The 21,082-nt window shown below is 39.5% G+C and overlaps 2 protein-coding genes across 9 annotated transcripts in view; both read left to right on the plus strand.

Annotated features, from left to right (window-relative positions):
* LOC109959351 (N-acetyltransferase 9-like) overlaps positions 1 to 21,082 on the plus strand; it is a 561,041-nt gene that overhangs the window by 480,492 nt on the left and 59,467 nt on the right. The window lies entirely within an intron of this gene.
* gria4b (glutamate receptor, ionotropic, AMPA 4b) overlaps positions 1 to 21,082 on the plus strand; it is an 84,803-nt gene that overhangs the window by 14,847 nt on the left and 48,874 nt on the right. For 7 of the 8 annotated variants that reach the window (XR_002274824.1, XR_002274825.1, XM_020598580.1 and 4 more), the window contains exon 3: positions 17,664 to 17,903. Coding sequence is in view for 5 of the 8 variants with exons in the window: in XM_020598580.1 (XP_020454236.1) it covers positions 17,664 to 17,903 (240 nt within the window). In the remaining 3 variants the exon portion in view is untranslated. Of the gene's footprint in view, positions 1 to 15,492; positions 15,657 to 17,663; positions 17,904 to 21,082 lie in introns of those variants that run through there. The other variant, XR_002274826.1, reaches the window with a different exon arrangement.

Raw genomic sequence — 21,082 nt, forward strand, 5'->3', positions numbered from 1 at the left:
GCTTTTAATCAAGTTGTTTGTCTATTTACTCTATGTCTTCATAAAACACATACGATGCTGATGCTTATCTGGTATAATGTTTACCATGTTTATCTTAATTTAGCACATTAGCCTAGTTAATATTTGCTGATTAACACTAAACTAATGCTCCTAATGTGGCTAAAAACAGTTCTGGTTCCTATTAATATTTGTCATAGTTCATCAATGGCTTGTGTGTGTGCCAGAGTGTTTTATATGTGTTTAATCAGTCTTGTAGACTAAATGCAGTACAGGAAATTTGCTCCACAGGGACTGGAGGAGGAAGAGAGGAGAGATTTTCTAATGTGGTTTGACACCAGCCTCATATAAAATGTAAACACCCACACCTGCACCTACAGGGCTTCTCAGTGATGTGGATAGGTTGCAGTGGGGAATAAAGTTGTGTTGTTAGTGTGTGGAGCTTGATGTTGGACCAAATCCAGTTTGTGTTTATTCTACGACCTTAAGAAAAATGAAGAAATTTTAATGACCTCTGCAGGGAAATTAAAAAAACCTACAAATACAGAGACAAAAGTGCTCACATATTAAAATACAGCACATCTTCAGATGTACAGAAGGTTCAGATTCAGATATGTGAATTACTCGCAAGGGTCCTTTCAAGTCAGTCCACAGGATCAGGATCATTTTTCATGATGTCACTTTAAATTGTTAAATCTGCAGGAAAATTCATATCCTCAGTTTTCAGTACTGTCTGTTGTCCTTCCCCCAGGTACAGAAACTGTCAGAGTGTACCACATTCTAAGTGAATAACACAGCTGAACAAATAAACAGCAGCCAGCAGTTTTAATTAATGATATCTGCAATGACAGCGAGCTCACCTGCTGACACTCACAACAGACTCTCTGTCTCGGTTTCAGTGACAGTTTGCAGGTGCATCACAGCAGTAAAGGGCTGCTGGTAGCTGCAACTGCATGTGAAGTGCAGTAATTTGTTCAAGCTGGAAATGAAGAGATGCTGTTATGTCAAAACAAATTCACACCATTACTGTCTTCTCCATGGATAATCGGTTGATGAACACATTACAATACAAACAGCCATCAAAGGTTGTTGTACTCTCGCTGGTCAAGTCGGTCTGTTTTTAGTGATTCCAAAGGGACATCAAAATCTTTTTTTCTTTTATACTTGAAGTTACTTTACATTTTAATGATGTTTGCATAAATATTATCTGCCGACAGACTTTTGCTTTACCTGAAACCTTGCTGACTTTCATTTAACCTGTTCTGACCTCTACAGTGAAAACACATGAGCTCTGCAGAACGTCAGTATCAATGCACTGAGCCAGTCGTCTGATACAGGCGTGAGACAAACATGTAGGGGCATTGACATTATGGGCCCTATCTTGCAGCAAACACATGGCGTGCATCGTGGGTAGTGTGTCTGTGTTACCTAATTTCCTACCTGCACAATTACACACATTATTATCATTACACACACCTCACGTTGCTTTTTTTTACCAAGCAGTAGTCTCTCAACTTCGTGCTGGGAGGTGTGTCCGAATGAAAATGGGGTGTGTCCAGGAAAATTTTGGGTGTGCTGGTAATATGAGCGTGCACAAAGTGACTGTACCACTGGCCCACAAAAGCCAGGTCTGTGGTCAACAGTCAAATCATCATTGCTACTTAATGGGCGCTTTGACCATGTTGTTACACGTGTCTAGAATTACGTGCACAATGCTCTTGCACTGTGCTTGTTATAGCCTGGGACATGACGCGCAGGACATGCAAAACTTAAAAAATGGAAAGGTGACATTGTGTTCTTTGGGTGTTATGTACATCAATATATATGTATTTATAATAAATACCATTTTGATTAGTGATCATGTGCCTTCATCGTGCACACAAGCAGATCTGTTTCCTCAGTGGAAAAGCTTACTGATGTCCGGCTTGGGAGGCCCACCAGTATGCTAGCAATCCTCCAAACGTTCAAACTCACAAATGAGGCACAATGAACTGTACCCACAGTTAGCAATCATTATGTTTTGACAACATTCACATTGTAAATTTAGATAATGTGCCAGGCTTTTCTGACCAACAGTGTGTAATGCTCAACTGCATCTGCATTGGAGCCTAACTATGCAAATTTGATCACACAGTATTGACTGTTTTGGTATTTTGGGTAACTAACTAATTATTACTTTTGACTGTAGGTGCAACAGGACTGTCTTGACAGACAGTTTAGAGTGCTCATTAACTGTCATGCTTTGGACGATTTTATGGAAGTGGATTATTTTGTGTGAAAGCAAAGCGCAGAATTCTGCCCCAAATGATATACCACAGTAGTACATTATTGGCCTCACCCCAACCATGACGCTCTGGTCAAGCAGGAAGGTTTCCTGGAAGTAGAAAGCAATTAAACACACAGGTTGAATCAAATTGACTGAGCTGTGTAACAGTAGCAGGAGGAGGAGCGAGACCAAAAGACCAGAATTAACCACCACCATGTCAGCTCTTGTCCATAGTGAAAAAGAGACTGTATTAGTAACTGAACAAATCCTGAGTGCAGACAGGAATGGGCTGCTGGGAATAGACAAATTCAGAGTCAGCTGAGAGGAGAGAAAGCTGAAGAAAAGGAAAAGAGAGAAAACACAAAACACAGGGGATAACAGATGGTGATATACACAGCACAGTCTCTGGTTTGGAACTGAGAGGAGTATTCTGGTAAAATGTCCAGCTGAAAGTAATTATCCCTACAGTTACTAACTTTTTCTCAATTAAATCTGTTTGGCAAGATTCTTGACAATGCTCAGTCTCTTGGTCTTTGATTGCATCATGTTCAGGTGAATATATACAACATTATGGATGTAACGATAGCATGTAATGGAGCCTTTCCTTAAACTTCTCTTAATCTTGACACATTGCAATGCACAGGGGTAATGTACAGTAATTGGAATCTGTCAGGCACTGAGATCACTGACTTCACTGAGGTGAAACGTCTTCAACCTAGAAATCTAGTCCAGTTGATGTTTTCTAAGTTTTTTTCAGCTTACTATGACCTGGATGACTGAGACTCTGCACAGACATGTTAACACTAGAAATCAATACAGTACATACCGCTGTGACCAGCCTCTTGGTTTCAAGGTGAGAACTTGTGCTTTAAAACATGTCTGGGTCTGGGTTATTCATGGTTTGATTTTTAATATTGTATGATGTTTACCTTTACTGCATATTTCACAATAATAACAGTAGAAGAGAGATGTGGCTGCGTGTGAGAGTGCTTAGCAGTAGTCAGTTTAAAAGAGAGAAGGTTTTTTTCATAGCCCTTCCTGGGCTTTAAACAATTACTCTTAAAAACTTGGTAACCGTGTTGTTCCTGTATGTCCCTTAAGTGTGTGTCTGTGTGTCCACACCCATATGGCAGTGCCAGTGACGCAGTTTTTAGCATCAACATTCAATCCGTCATTACACACATACTGTAAACCCTCCTCACACATACATACACCCACTCCCTGTTGGGTCTGCTGGAGCTCTCTGGTGGTGTGGCCCAACACAGAAGCATCATGCTCAGGCATGACTATCTACTCATTAACCTCCCATCTGGTTACAAGTTATGGCAGTGTTTAAATGGAAGCATGCTTTCCAAGTGCAGTCGCTCAATCTCCACTTCCCTGTCTCTCTCTCTCTCTCTCCCCATCTCTCCCTCTCATTCACACTGGTTCTTTCTCACTCTATCATGAGGCTTGATAAAGAAAATCTATTGTTCATATTTAATTCAAAATCAGACATAGTTCAATTTGTGAAATGATGTTGTCACAGTAATCACCTATCATTATATTAAATAATAAACACATTACCTTTTTTCCCCTTATTTAAGTTAGAACTTTTTTTGCACAATTCCTACTCTTACACCTTGACGCCAAGCAATATTATCTTTCATCTGGAGTCGTGTCTCTGACCACACAATGCGTATACACAGTTTTTTTTTTTCCTTTCACCAACTCTTGAGAAAAAGTATTTTACTCTTTAGCAGTGAAATGCTCCACTACTACACGCAACAGCTAGTTGCTTACTTTACCTGTCTACGCTTTAGTGCTCGGCATATGGTCTACACTAGGTTTGTCAAAGCTTTTAGGTCTAAAACAGCTGCCCTGAAGCAACTGGAAACACGGCTTAATGAGAGCAGCCATAGTAGTCTACACACTGACTATGAGATATCACTGTTATAAAATAGAAATGTTATCCTGAAGGTGGGACAAAAGAAAATGTCATTAACTGTCCAAAAGTATAGATGTAAATTTTATGGACATCCTGCACATTAGTTTTCCAGAAACCTTTTTTCTGAACAAAGTGTTGACCTAATGAAAACCAGATTAATGTGTGATCCTCAGGGCATCAACGATGAATATCCATACCTCATTTCATGGCAGTCCTTGAAATATCCTCATCAAAGTGTTGAATAGAAGGACTGATAGGAAGATTGAACCATATCACCTTAGCCCTGCCGCTAGCTAGCAATGTAAAAATGAATCCATCAACACAGTCCTACTCTTTTTTGTCCTTTTTACCTTCTGAATGAAGGTTTCTCTAATTCCTTGAAAGAAGGAACCACCTGGGTGGATTAACATGACTAATACTGTCATGAATGGAAGTACAGTGTAGCATAGGACATACTGTAATTGAAATACTTAGTGAGGAGGCAGGTTAAATCATGTAGGGAGAAGGGACGTGAAGCTGCAGTGAAGAAGGAATGTAATGAGTGTGTCTCGACTCTGGTGTGTTATGGGTACTGAGACATCTCTCTTAGTGTTGCCTTCTTTCTATGTCCTGTCCTCCTTTTTGCCCTGAAACTTTTTTATCCTCTTGTCCCTCTTTTCCTGACTCTTGCCACCCCCTTGTATTTCTGAGAAAGAGTGGATCTGACAGCATCAGCTGAAAAAGAGCTGTTGTCCTCAGACCAAGAATCTCCCAGTTCTGTCAGTGTGTATGCGTGTGCATGCATGTTGGTGTGTGTGTTTGTCTCTCTGTATATCTGTGTATGTGTGTGGATACACCGTCTCAAAAATCAGTGAAGCAGAGTGTCTGTTTTAACCAGCATGCTTCGTCTGTCTGAAAGCCTTTTCCCATGATGTCCCAGTGTATGGGCACACATGTGGCTGCTCATGTGTGCACTGCTGTGACCTACAACCGATCCTATTAGTGATAATATGGGTAGCCAGTCAGGGCCCCACAGCGCAGCTCCGAGCTGGGCCCCAGGACTGACAGCAAACCAGTAGCCACCTGGGTGAGTGGGATGGGGGGACGCCTCATGGTGCAGCTCTACCCCCAGGCCCAAACTCTGCTTTCTGACCATCCAGTGAGTCATAAACCATTAGCTAACATGATAACAAAGCCCCATACTCCAACACTGGTTCCCATGATAAGAGCCTTAAATAAGGCATTATTTTTCATTATACTGTATGGCACTCAACACTGGCCACACACCTTAAGGTACATGGTTGTTTTGTTTATTAAAATTACCATTATAAAACAATGCTAATGATAAAAATAATAATAATGATGAAAATAACTTTCAGTCAGAAATAGCAGCAGTAGTTTTAAATACATATACAGACATATAGGTCCTGCTTCATCAATACTCATGCTCATACAGTCTCACACACACACATGGAAAGATGTGCCCTTTCTGCAAAATGGCATATTTCACTGCATAATTGGACATTTTGTCATGCTGATGGTAATAGTTACTTACAGTAAGTCACTGAGCGTCATCCTTCAGAGATCTTGATTGTCTCTGTCAAAGTTCATGACAATTCATCTGTGGGCTGCAAGCTGAAGTTATATTTGTTTATATTTGGACAAATTGATGCCAATAAAAGTATGCCAGATTAGTTATTTCATGTTCCTGTTTGCACAGTAGCCATGGATACAAAGAAAGAAGAAAATGTGATTATTCTTAGGCAATTTCTGGAGTTATGGAAGCATTTTATTTTCTGAATTTTTATGAATTCTTATTCACTACAGACATGGGGATAACAACATTGTCTGGACATTTAAGTCACATTGAATCTAAAATTGTGTGTAATATATGCGTGTGTTCAGATTATAGGGAGTTGTGACTCAAGATGAAGTGCAAACTTTGGCTCATTTTGCAGCTCATGTCTCCTGTCTGCTTTGCCTCAAAATTTGAACATCTCTGGATCATAGATGTGTAAAGAATAGTTTCATCTTGGTTATTTGTGTAAGTGCTGACGTTTCATAGAATGAAGAACTCATGCCATTATGTTGTAACACAACTGCTTGGACAAAATTAAACACCTTATCTTAAAGAACAAGCAGTATATAATTCTGAAAGTCTTTAGTTTTTTTTTATGTATTTGAGATACAGCACCATAAACAGAGGTGTGTATGTGCCATAGACTACATGAGCTGTTCAGTGACACTGGTGATGTCTCTATTGGGGGAACCACTGAGCTATATTGGCCAAGTCACCTGTGGAGCAGAAGCATGTCTCACAGCTATGATATGACAGATATGAGGCAGCAGAGGTTGTAATCGTCAGGGGAGCCATAGTGCAGCTTATTGGTTTTCACACTGACATGTTCACATTTGGGCATTTTTGTATTTTACTGAGTGTATATAAATGTGTGTGTTAGTGTGTGTGTGTCTTCCAGCTTCACATGAGGATTGGGCCCACTTAGGCTGATAAAGCATCATATTTAAAGTGACAAGAACACGAGGTATACTGTATATGTATTCATGGGCTTGTAAAGATAAAGATGAAACAACTTGAGGAGGTACAGTAGGCTGTAAATAAGGACCATTGTGCATCATAAAAACACTTTCCTAAGCCTATATGGATGCACAATCTTGGAGTAACTGGACTGCCTGTGAAACCTAATTGGGCTGCAGGTACTGCCTCATGCTACCAGTAGTGACAAAGACACTAGCAAAACACAAAATTTGAGAAGAATTAGTCAGGAAGGATGAGGAGAGAGCATCTGTCTGTGGCTATCACATGCAAACCCATTCACTTTTTGGGGGGTTGTCTTGCGTTTGTCTCCCCACTGGGCCTGTTGTCACTTTCATTTTGCACCAAAGCAGGTGAAATTGATTCACAATCACTTGTGCTTCCTAAATGGACAGATCGATATCCCTGAGGTTTAACCGATATGGTTTTATACTGTGATGATCAAGTGTTCCTTTAATATTTTTGAGCAGTTTATATAAATCAACACTAAAGAGTGACTTCCTCAGGAGGGGAGTGGTAGGAAAAAAGAAAGAAACTTCAATTCTCTGTTTAAAACAATAAACAAAGAGCTTTAGTGATGGATGAACTGACCAACATCCATCAAGGGCAGAATAGCTGGTGTTAAATTGACAAATGTCCCAAAAATAAATTACCTTTCTTATTGATCTTAACCCAACTCAATTATCTTGGTGAGTACAATTTTATTACTGATGCCATCAGAATAATGGCCAAAACAACAAAAATAAGGCCCGATTTGTAATAGCCAGAATTATTCTTTAAAGGTGCATTAACTAAGATTTTACACATTATCTGATAAATCAAGTGAAAATGGGATGGGACAGACAGACAGACAGGACCACTATGCTACCTCCCTCCATTGCACTCTGCTTTCTACAGCACTTCTGTTGCTATTCCAGCTACTGTGTGATGTCAAAGTACAGTTCTCTAAATTAAATCTGTGCTTATATGCTGAATGCATGTGAAAGTGTAAATCTTCTACCATGAATGTAACACACATGTTGCATTAAACATTTGATGCTTTAACTGAGAGTTGTTATTTAGAATGATTTTTATTTTGTTCAGATGAAAGAATCCAGCCTGAGATATTTATTGGTGTGAAGATATGAGGGACACCAGCTCATGGCGCAAGTACATGATAGACTGCTTTTCACACTGTCAATATTTGGCAGCCATCTGTCTATCAAATTCTTATCTGCTGAAATGTGGCCTGCTTTTAAAAAACTGTTAGTTTGATTGCATGTGTCATGTACAAAGGACTGCATAAATTAGTATTTCACAATCGGCCACACTCAATAACTAACTCTATTTATGGTTGGTGCTTTCACTTACCAAGTGTGGCAGCACTGTTTGTTAGAGCTTAGGTATTTCACATTTATCAAAAAGCTACTGTTTATCTCATATTCAGTTTATTTTTGGACTGGCTCTGGTAGCATTGGTTGTAATAAGACTCTACTCAGGTGATCAGACAGGTTATTGATAAAACTCCTCTGGTTAGTCAAGTTTATTTGGAAGAGAAAATAAAAGTGAACCATTAATAAATAAGCAACAGCGGGTCTCACTGGACCTTTGTGGAACAGACAAAAGAGGAAGTCACAGCATTGTGGTTGTTATAGATTTTCTTCACGATAAACATTAAATATGTAGAGTTCACATACTGATGGAGAATCCAGAGCACTTCTAAAGCCAGCACAAGTTGGGGGGTACCCCCACTACACACACTGTGATTTTCAGAATTTCATCATTTTATTTTATTCTAAGTTTTAAGTTATAAAATTGCCCTTCTTGCTGTAAAAAGAGCAATATAATGTCAGAGTTTTTTTTTTTTTTCAGAAGGTGTTATGACCTGTTATAGTAAAAGCATGGGCGTAAATGATAAAATTGATGACAGCTGAATTTGGCTTTGCTGCTTTGCTCTCACACTCCTGGTATTGTGCATGGCTCTCTGTCACTTTGTCATGGCTTACTGGGACACCTGAATAGAACAGCGCCAAAGTTAATGTTATTATCAACACCAGTGCTTTTTCTGCTATGACAAATCAAAATGCCCTCTGTGAAAAAGACTTATGGCTGCACATGTTACGGGGTTATAATATAAGTTAGTGCTGATGCTCTGCTGTCCACTTCATTTCTAACTTCACAAAGAATGCATTTTACTCCACAGCCTCAATTTCACCACCAGTGTAAGAATATTAATAGGAACTGTCCAGTTTGATTGGCCGTTATCTCGCAATAATTTTCCTTCTCTCTCTCTCTCTTTCCCCTTTGGTTAGCTCATGTTTTATGGATGCTAAGTGTTAAGGATTTACAAGGAGTTTAGTCTATCCCTTGGTGCTTGCACTGAAAATATTCACAGTTTGTTGCACTTTCTGCCTCTTGTGATTCTTCTCTGGGTCTCTGCTACATTATTAGCTCTTATATTTGTTGGTTTCTCATGTTTTATTACTTGGAACTCTTCCCTCTCCGTTCATAAAAGTATAGCTTGAATGCACTTAATGTAATTGGGTAGCTCCACTAAAGTTTCTGATTTTGTGGTTTTATGCACAGATATACTAAGATATAAGATAAGATATACTAACATTTAGCCAGTATCTTATGCCTCTGGTATGATGCAGTTTGTTTGATGGCATATATTTACTGCAGAGATGTAATGAGGCTCTCCGAAAGGATTCAACAGAGATACGCATGTTTTGCAAAAAATGAAATGCGTGCATTTTAACTAGGTGCTCAAACTCAAAAAGCAAAACACTGACAAGGTGAAAAAAGGTGGTGCGCCATCAAAACATAGATGCTACACATTTCATCAGACATTGAGCACAATGTCCATCTAAAGATGCATTCAAAAGAAGTATCCCAATTTGAATGATCAGGTTCATGGAGAGATATAACCAGCTGGCCTTGGAAGGAGGGTTAGCTATAAGACAGAGGAGGATGCAAATGCCATTAGTCCTTTTTTAGATGGCATAAAGTAAGCTATATACATAAGCCACAACCAGATTAACAAATGTTTGAGAATGACGTACATGTAGAGTTTGAGAAACAACGCTATGGCAATTGCTTGTATTACCTGAGAAGTTGGAACACAAGTATAAAAGGTGTCGACATTCACTATTTTTCCTTTAGGGTACATTATTTAACTGGTTCAAAAGAGCTTTGATATCATTTTGAAAGGATATTTGCTTGTACACCAAAGTTTTAAAATGGAAATTGACAGTTTTGGATTTGGTTCTCTCTTACTGCTATTACAGACAACACTTGATCAAAAAGCATTATTCTTAGGATCTTTATGTACCTTAGGAAATTATAGCATATGGAACTTAAGACAATAGATTCCACATGTTTGGCTGTACATTTATTTTCATTATTTATGACTTAGTCTAAGATGTTTGTCCTTTTTAAACAAAATAAGTAAATAAATAGTAAATAAATGTTGTTATCAAAGTATAATTAAAAGATGTGAAAGCATTTAATTTGTTAAAATTCTGGTGGACACAGTTTAACCAGTCTTCTGTGTGTATGTGTGCATGTACACATAGTTACTCACAAGACTACCTCTAATTCTTTTAGTATTCAACCTCAGGCTGCCTGATTTTATGACTAGATGAAATGGTGGGGTGGAGGAAGAGGAGTGTGTAAATGATGTGCAGAGCAAAGCTTCATCTCCCCTCCCACCCTGCATCACCACACTTTAATCCATGGTGGGAGACAATGACAAGCACACAGAATATGCCACTGCACAGTGCATGTGTGTGTTCATGTGCACATGCATGTAGAAGCAGGTGTGTGTGTGTAGGTGTAGGCAGACGTGGTCTGCTAGCAGCACCCATACATGATGTGGAAATGTGCTGCAGTGATGTCTAGTGTTGCTCTGTGTGCGTGTACCTAATGCCAAAGCAGGAGTCGTACTGTACGCACAAATTCATACATGCACGCAACATACACTTGAATACACACAAGCACATGGCAGAAATGCCGTATTCAGTCTGACACACACACACACACACACACACACACAATGAAAGAAGGCGACAGTGTGCTGTGAGGTGCCAGGTTTAACTGAAGAGCAGCAGAAGACATGATTTGAATGTATCATACAGAGTGGCATTGTATAGTTTTGATATTTTCACATACTGTGCTGTACTGCATTGCTGCTGTTACCTGGTGGTTTAACACATTACTGATTTCATCCAGAGCCAGTTAATGAAAGCTTTTGTAGTTGCTGTTCTGTGTTTATCCCCACAAATGGGGTTACATTAAATCCCATTAAGTCCTGGAAGTAGGATATTTGGGAGAAAGTCATGCAATGGACCAAGAAATGAGAATACATTTTGCTGCAAATCCAGAACTCTTTTTAAAAAAGTATTTCTTAACATTGGAACATATTTTTGAATGAGTTCTTCCTCTTCCTTTGTTTGTATTTTGATGGTTTAGTAGACTGTGCACCCTTACTGAGTCTTCTCCCATTTATGCAAAAAATAAACTGAATACTTTATTACTCTACATCAATGGTATTCCTGGGAACTGTACTTATCCACTGTACAATTTAATCTGCTAATTGGCACTAGAAACCAAGCTGAGGCTGGTGGGAGATGTCACTCACTGAGGCATGTGTTTGATCATGAACCAATTTATTGGACAAACTAAAACATTGACCCGATGATGGTGCTTGATGAAAGTTAAGGAATCACCAAAGTCATTTAGAAAGTATAAAGATAAGATTTTAAAGCTTTTGTTAATGAGTACTCTTTCATATTTTAAAACGATGTTAGGTGATCTTCTTGATGGGTGGATTTTGAAGTTCTATAGTACAGTCATTGAATGTTACCACAGAAATGGCACCAGTTTAAATATGATCAGCCAGCTACGATGATGTTTATTTGCCACTTTCACGTCTTCGTTGTCCATCTAACACCACAGGAACCTGTTCAACCAAGTAATTAAACCTTTAAGTAAATGAATAGCGGATTTCACTGAAGCCTCTATACCGTGTCTGACAGCAGTCAGGTCAATAGAGGTGTTGAATTGAAAGAGGGAATTGCCTGCTTGAATGATTGCTTGCTGCTGTGATCCTGTCCAAAATGGCTGCCTGCCCAGCATGAGCACTGTATGGTCTGAAAAATAGTGATGGTTTCTTTTCATCTGCGCTGCTCAGACAAGATACCTGTATTGACTGTCACTTTGTTGAAACTATTACGACCACAAAAGGGCTTCATTTCCGTCCCTTTTGTAGAAAACCTCCACTCATGTTGCCTGCTTCTATGTGAGTCAATGAAGATGTCTTACAACGACTATACATATTGCAGAGGCTAATGATGACAAAAAAAAAACACCATAAATGGTTTGTCACAGTAATTCCAGCTATCAGATCAATATTTTTGTCTGAATCTCAAATACATAATATTCCATCCTTTGAAATGTTGCTATACTGTATTATTAGGATTACTGATAACTTTTAACAGTTAAGAAAATACATATGCGCTGTTTCCTATTTAGTTAGTTACAAGTGATGTAGCACTAAGGTTTGAAAAGGTTGATGGATGTTGACAAGTTTCAGAAGGAGAAATCCAGGAAGTCATAAATGAAGCAGAGTAAATATACTTAAAATTGTTGTTCACCAGTTCATTATTCACTATTCCACTTTCTCCCTAAACTTAAAGTGATTTAAACAGGTTTGGATGATTTGCTATAACTCAAAATCCAGTGGACAGACTCCCCTGCAGCAAGCATCATATGTTTTTGCTCTAAAACAAGTGGTAAATAATGGAGGTTTGTTCTGTGCAGTCGAGGTCAATATATTGTCAGGGCAGAGGTTGGGGGCAGTCATCATCAGGTAGGGCCTCATACCTGGGAGACTGAGGGAAAAGTGCGTCACTGGCACTAGACCATATCCAACCATTCACTGTTTTCACAGATCACTGGTGACAAAGCAGTTTAGCTGCCCAAAGTCCTGCTGGTCATTAGGAAAACTTATTTTACCTTAGGTCAAAGGTCAGCTGAAGTTGATTGCTAAGTTTCAGGTTATTCAGACAGAAGTAGCACTTCAGCCACATGAGGTTTATTTTTGCTACAAATGAGGATGTGATATGACTTCAGATGAGTGTTATGTAAAAATAACAGGAAAGCTTCAGTTGCATTACTCTGTTACTGTGTCACGCGTGCAATGTCTGACCCATTGATCAGAATGAGCTGCAGTGAGTGTGTGCTCTGACCTGGTTGTGCAGTGGAGTGTGAGGCCAACAGATGCTGTTTCAGGGTCACTGCTGGTGTGGCACTAAAGAGACCAGTCCAGGAGACTGGCCTGTGCCTAGCGGCCACCCACTCACTGTCAACACTACTGCTAGGTCATACAAAGCAAACTCTGACTGATACAGCTTGACTCATATGGATTTGCTACTATTGGCCTCTGCTGTCTCGTTGCACTGGAGTAATCCTGCTCTGAATCTCTGTGATTTTGCATGCCTCAAAACACATGTGGGAAATGTCAAATGTCAGACTGAGTACAAGTCAATGTGACATTTTTTGAGGAAGACATTGAAGCTAAGCTGCAAACCCAACTAACAGAAAGTGGAATGGCACTGTGTGATTAAATAGCTCAATGAATTTTATTTACACTGAGGTAAATGCTTAAAAAGTTTGTGTTTTTACCATTAGATCCAGTCAGTTGCACATATTTAATTATGCTTTTCACATTTTTCCATGCTCTCTTTTTTCTGATTTCCTTGTTTTCTTGTCTATGAAAATCATAAGAGAGGAACTGTTGGATTTGAAATGGTATCACCCCACTGACTCAGTGGTTCTTTCCTGAATTCCCTGTATTTTATGGACAACCCTTCCTCCATGCCTGTTAAGGTTTTCATTTTGACTTGGCACTGCACTGCCAATATCAGTTAAATTAATTAACATAGGAATAGTCTTGTGAAGTCTGCATCCAGTGCAAAGTCACTGAAAGTCATAAAGTTTTGCTCCCCTGTGGTCAGTCTGAGGTCCAGAGAAGTCCAGATCTATGGATTCAGCAAGTGACTGGGTGTATCTGACTAATTTAAACTAATTTAGCTCAGGAAAAAGGATGCTCAGAACTGTCTGGGTGCTTAGTGTCAGTGATATTGTAACTGACCAAACATGCAAATCGTATGTTCATTATTAAAGCTGCAGTAATTTAGTGTTTGTTATTCTGTCCGCTTAGAGGCTGCAGACTAAACTCTAAACACAGCACTAACACAGCAAGAAGGTTTCGTAGCAAACAACTTCCTGTTGATACATCCAGAAGACCAAAATAAAATTTACTTTTTATAACTGCAAGTCCAATATTCACTGTCCTTATTTGTTTTGAACTCAACTGCCTCCTAATGGAAATATCTAGCTCTGTAGCAGTGAAATATATTGACAAGCTACTGTATTTGCTAATTTTGTAACAAGGTTGATGAGCGCAAACCCTAAGTTTGCAGGCCTTTAATCCAAAACAGTGAACTCAAAAGGCTTTCTTAAGAGGAGCTACAGAGTTGGTGACAGTGAAAGATGCAGAACAAGCCCACTAGTGAGCAGGCGTGGAGCACACTGTAAGCTGTGTACTGAAGGTTTTGATTCCTCCTTCACTGCTAAGGCATTCTGTTTTTAATGAAACGGATACTGTAACACATCATTTTCCATTTGGCATGCACTATAGTACTGTACTGTCCACTCTGCCAGAGCCTCTCTGGGCAGCATGGTCTCACTGGCAGCTCCTGTGAAAATGTGACCTTGAAGCAATCCTTAGCTTTACGGAATATTTCAGCATCAGAGGTTTTTAAAGGTAGCCAAATGGACAGGGCTACTTGGGGATTTTCAAATCTGAAGTTTTTATTGATGTTTATGCAAGGTTTTGTGGCTAGAAAAATCTTTCTTTTAATTACTCCACACATCTTACAACCCAGAAGCACTGAGGCTTTGTACACAGTGGGCCTCTTGGATGTGTTGTCGTCCCAGGACTGCAGGTGTAAAGAAACAAAGTATTCACATTGTCTCTGTTGCAATCGGTGCCTTCCCTGAAAGGAGTTCAGGCTTACTGTAAACTAAAATTACAGCGTCATGGTTCTATGCCTCTGCCAATCAGTCAGACTCACAGGAATGGAACAGAGGTGACGTCACTGACCTTGACCTTTGACCTTTGACCACCAACATTTAATCAGTTCAAACACATGAACTGTACACAGAATACATTTACTCCCCTAAAAATATATGAGCAACATTTAAGAAAAACTGGAAATATAACACCCGAAATTGATATATGAAGATCTCGGTTATTGCTTTCAGTTATGTGCTGTCCTTTGTCTCAGAGCTTTTATGTGCTATAAATGTGACCACGAGTGTGCCTGAGATGAACTGCTTCCAATACTGTCATAGTCCATCTCATTGCTTAGTGTCTCCATATAGCAGATGAATGTGTCATGTCTTTATGTGAGATGGTAACATTTTGAGACATGGTAGCAGTAGTTGCAATTAATTATTATGGGTTGTAGTAGTATGTAGTTGTATAATCAGTTTCAATCCCAAGTTAATCACTAGAGGTATGAAAACAGGTAGTAATTAGAGACAAACACTGCAGAGGGAGACAGAGTTTGAGCAAAGCTTTCAGGGTCTCAGCTCAGACCAGCAGGTCCCCTTACATGCATATTGATGATGTCTTGTTATTCAAACTGGTGTTTCTACCCAGTGTACTGTATAACCCAGTAAATAATGCAGTATATGGACAGTGTGGGTGTGGGCTGACATATAAGGATTCAGGGAAGTGTGTGTCATCCTATCCTTTGAGGGGGGACATCAGGGGGCTGTGTGGATTTTCCAACCTCTGGACTCTTTTCTCAGTTGAGTGGACACACACTGCTGTGCTTCTCTCGAGAGCCTCCATACCGCCATATGAATGCACAAAGACACTCATGGTAAATATTTATATCACTTTTTGGTCTTCAGGGAGCAGGTTTGGCAATATGTGCAAATGACAGCAGGTGTTTGACATTGTATTGCTATGTTGAAGCTACAGTATATAACTGATGCTTAAGGCCAACTAAAATGTTGTTTTCTTTTTAATTCAACATACAGATCTTCTTTGTAAACAACCTGTTGTCTCTTTTGCAAAAAATTGAGTCATTATTAAAATGTTTGTTTTCCTCTCTATGCAATAATCAGAATCCTGCTGTATTTCTGTCAGAATAGCCTACACCTCTTTTTTTAGATTGCAAGTCAAGTCAGCAGATTTTAAACATACACTATTTGGACAGAAACATCACTGTTTTGTTACTGATGGTGGGGACTTTGAGTAACAGCCATACAGACATTATTCTGCACCTTGGCATGCCGAATGACCTCAAACAAACATCTGTCCTGGAAAACAGCACTACAAATATCAGCCTGTAAGCTAGATAGCAATTTATCTAGTCAACTGTAGCTCATCAGGCTGCAAAGGTCAGCATTTGTAAGCTAAATGCTACGTTCATTATTCCACACTACTAAAAAAGATGCTGCGTGTACTTGCTTTTTAAAGTTACTTAACAGCACTAGTAGGTCAAACAGAGCATCTCTGATGTATTGTATACCCAAATACCTTTTTTTCTTCCTGTTCAGTACAAAACCAGGACATTTAGAAATATTTTATTATTGTAAAAACATACCTTCACTTGGACTTTAAACAGTACACAGGTTCAACTCAGTCTCTTTCTGGTGAGACTGACTTTAATCATGAAATGGGGAAAACATGACAAATCCCACTACGGTACAGTCTTGACATGTCATCTTTTCTTCACAGCTGTAGTTCCCCGCACCTCCACGTACCTTAATTGTGTGTACAACAGAAGAAGCATGGCTGTGTTTTCTCTGTCTCTCTGTTGTCTTGTTCATCTCACTGAGGGAGGGAGCTACAGGGCAGATCAGAAAAGATGTTGACTCTCTCTGTTTCTACGGTAGAGTACTGCACTCTGCTTGGAAACAGTGGGTTTGTCAGTGCTTGCCCACCCCCCATTTGCTCTTACTAGCAGGATCATCTTGAGCTCTTCCTTCAGTGTGCTGCTTGCTCTGATTCTCACCTTACCCAGAAGCTGGCAGAGGATGCTCATTATCTTCCATTTCTGTTTTGATTCAGTGTGTGTATGTTTAAGAAGTGGGCAATTATGGTACCACTCATGTACATAGCCAAACCTTTCTATGATGAGATCTCCTTAAGCAGGACACACTGTGTGTGTACAGCACAGCTTGTGTAGACTAAATGCAAATGAAAAGTTAACATGTAATCTAAAGTCTCGCAACCAGCGGCTGAATGACGACATCCGGCTAAACATATCATCACGGGTCTGAGTGGGCAGGGGTCCAGAGAAAAATGTGGATATGACATTGTTTTGGCAAAGTTACACACCTACTGGGATGTTTTTGATTTTGATCTGTTTACCTCAGTCAGCAGTTCTCTTGAAATGGTTTAACATGGTAATCAGTGGAATAATGCTTTGTTATTTCATCTACAGTCCTAGTGCTAAGTATTCATTGCTCAAGCAGTTTTTGGCCTGCAATCCTACTATTTCTATCTGCATGAGGCAGCAGAAAGTATCTGAGAAACAAACCCTTCAATGTTCCATACTGTAAACTGCAGAGATACAAGCAGCAAGTTTTAAATAATTTTGAGGAAGACATAGAAGGAGCAAAACAACTGGCTGGTTTGGGATTAAGCACAGGATGCGAGCTGATTAGATAAATGGCTTCAGAGAAATAATAGGTGCTTGTGATACTGAAGAGTCGAGGTGGCCTCCCTGGCCTACTTTCAAACCATATAAATCCCTTGAGATAATTTTAAACAGTTTCATAAAAAATGCCATTTTTTCCTCTTCTCCCCTATTCCCTGTCTTGTCTGTCTTTTGTCTGCTGTATATTGTTAATTATATTCTTGTTACTTTCTTCCTCAGTTTGCTCCCAGTATTCCCGTGGTGTCTTCGCCATCTTCGGCCTCTATGACAAGCGCTCAGTCCACACATTGACATCTTTCTGCAGCGCTCTGCACATCTCACTCATCACTCCCAGCTTTCCCACCGAGGGTGAAAGCCAGTTCACCCTGCAACTCCGACCATCCATCCGAGGGGCGCTCCTGTCCATCCTCAACCACTACGACTGGAACAAGTTTGTCTTCCTGTACGACACGGATCGGGGTAAGTGATGAGGAAGCGCTGCATTTACTTCTCTGTAAGACAATAATAACTTTTGATACACGCTCAAAGACACTGACTGACAAAGTAGTAACAACAAGTTACATCATAGATATGACAAATTTCTACCCAATTGTATGGCATTATGATTTTTGCTATCAAAAGTTGGATTGATAGATAAGAGAGACAGGTGCAGCTTCAGAAGAAACATCAAAAGACAAGTGTTATCTGTACAGAGCTGTTGCACAAAAACAAGGTAACAAGACTGCGTGCACCTGTGTAGCCACAAAGTGGGTCTCAAGTCTCAAACCGACACTTGAGCTGGGATAGGATGGTTGGGTGCACAAAGTTGCAAGGAATCACAGGTGTCACAGCTCTCTTGAGTTTATCTTGAACCTTTCTCGTTGCTGCAGGTCTTCCTCAGGTAAGTATAAAAATATTCATGTGAATAGATATGCAAGTCTTTTAATCAATGGGTCATAAAAGAGAAAATAAAAATATCTGACATTTATTTCAGCGTTAGAATAAAATGGATGCTATAAGAAAATGCTAATGGGTCAAGTATCGCCAAAAACACAAGTAACACAATTTATTCAGTAAACTATGTGGGCTATCTCAAATATTATTTTTCATGCCTTAGTTATATATGGATCCAATGGGGGAATCAGAAAAAAATTGGCTAAAAGGGTGAACATGTTCCCAACACAGAAAAATAAACTAAATAAAAAGAATTTGATCCTAATTGCAGTAAGTCTTTCTCTTTTAGTAAAGTTTCTATTATATCCCAGTTCTACCTTTTACCCTCATGCCCTCTGCATGGCAAACTCAGAGGTGTAGATGTCCTTTTAAACCAATGGTTTTATTCCACAACATGTTTTGTGGCCATAGCTGTGGACAGATGTGTTGTGGATGTCGCTGGACAGCTATCTCTGTCCCAGTCTTTGGCTCGACTCCCCACCTGAGTACAAGGGCCATGAATCATCTTCATGTTACTCACTCTCATGTCTTTCTTAGTTTCTCTGTATGTTTCGTTCTTCCCTTTTCATTTTTTTCTGATGCCCGCTCAGTCTTTGCCTCTCACTTGCCACATACACACCCACTGTCAGTAGATTTTTATTTATTCACCCCCGCCCCTCTTTCATTTTCATTACAAGATAGAATGGATATGGGCTACTGCTTGAACCACATCTCCACAGCTTCATACATTTTCCAGAAGGTAGTCAGAGGTTTTCATTCTTTTTCTCTGCTGCTGTGGGTACTGCAGGGAATGTCTGAGCTGAATAGTTGTTAGGGGCTGCAGAGTGAGGACCCTATCAGGATGGCATCCCTTCAGAACAATTCATTCACTGGCTCCCTTTTTTTATTTTTATTTTTTTTATTTCAAGTCACACTTGACTGGGTTAATAGGCTGCTCTTTTCTCAACAAAACCTACAGTACTTGTATCTGACCAAGTGCTCTCCAAGAGCACAACAAAGGGTCCTAGCTGTAGGACTGTGCTGCCTCACAGCCAGGCTGAGGACACAACCTGACCTTTAGGTCGCTTGTAGCCTCAGCCTGGCTTTACTACTGATTCAAGCTCAGCATAAGGCTGTGACAGGAATACAGATGATTTTCTGGTGTGAGATGTGTGTGTGGTTTCTGTCAGAGGTTTCTGCCATTAAAGGGAGTTTTTCCTCCCCACTGTCGCCAAGCGCTTGCTCAAGGGAGATTTGTTGGGTCTTTCTTTATAATACTGTAAGATCTAAATCCTACTGTGCAGAGTGCTCTGAGATGAGTTTTATTGTGATTTGGTGCTATACAAATAAAACTGAATTGAATTGATGTTTTAAGATTCTAGTCTTTTGCTCTGTGATTCAAAACAGGCTGCAATGATTCTTTGAAATACTAGACATTTTCTGGTTAGCTAATCAAATTTAAACAATGGTGTGAGAATGTATATTTCTAATATACTGCCCCAAACATCCAGAATAGTTTAGAAAAAACTATTCACCAAGACTTGGCACTGACTCTGCTGACCTTTACTGATCAGCAAGACATGTTCAGAACAACTGGAAAAAATGAGCAAGCTCATTTAAAAATGAAAGCAGAGGGGGTTGTGTATTGTCATATGACACATGCAAGCCTCTCAGAGCTGATAGAAATACAAGCGTATTTGAGACAGATGACTGATGGATGTCTAGAATGCTGCAGAAATGCTGTCAGGGTGTGTTGCCCTTCAGTTTACTGTCTGCACTGTGTTTTTGTTTCTGAGAGCTCAAGCTGTCACTTTTGACTTGAAATTTGATGTACTAGTTAAAGTTTATCCATTTTATTTTTTCAGTCTTTGAAAGACTCTTAATCTTCTCAAAACATTATTCACAAGTCCAAGTGGGGGTGGCTGTGTTCAGGAGGTAAAGTGGTTCGTGGTTCGATTCCGGTCTCCCCAGTCCACATGTCAAAGTGGACTGTGTTTGCTTGAACTCTGTAAGAGCTCTCTCTGTGGTGCTGAAATCAGGCAGCAACTTGTTGCAACTGACTAATTGCTGATGCTTTGGCCTGCCATTCTGTTGAGTTGCTGTCATAGCAACAGTGGGAAATACTGGCTGTCAAAGACATGACATACTGGGTACCAGTGAACACCTACTGAGTTTGTGTGTTGTTTTATTTTGTGGTGTGTTGTTTTTTTTGATTAGTTTTGTGTATTGTATTGTAAATAGTTCAATGAGTGTTGGGTGGGGACGAGGCCATTGTTCACCCTCTGGCACTTTACAGTGTAAATTAAGACAACTTGATTTGATTTGATTTGATTTGATTTGATTTATTCTTTCAAGAATGTAAAGACAGTTGATATGTCAACACACATAATTATACACATATCCAACAAATGCTAATCCAATATCAATTTGCTTATACCTAGTACATGCTTGAATGGAGTAGGAAGAAGTCAGACTTATCCAGTCCTACCCCATGACATCATCTTACCATCATTGGTTTGCAAGCAGTAGCTCTACATAATTAATTCTCTTCTACACCACACAAGTAATATACTAAAAAAATTATAACAGAGTGTTAACATTCTTACATAATTACATTCTTAAATAATTATCTTCTACACCACACAAGTAACATACTAAAGAATTAATACAAGGTGTTAACATTCATACACCACACCCACAATGTTCCATCTAATTAATCATTAAGC

The sequence above is a fragment of the Monopterus albus genome, unplaced genomic scaffold (assembly GCF_001952655.1).
Source record: "Monopterus albus unplaced genomic scaffold, M_albus_1.0 scaffold38.1, whole genome shotgun sequence".
NCBI lineage: Eukaryota > Metazoa > Chordata > Actinopteri > Synbranchiformes > Synbranchidae > Monopterus > Monopterus albus.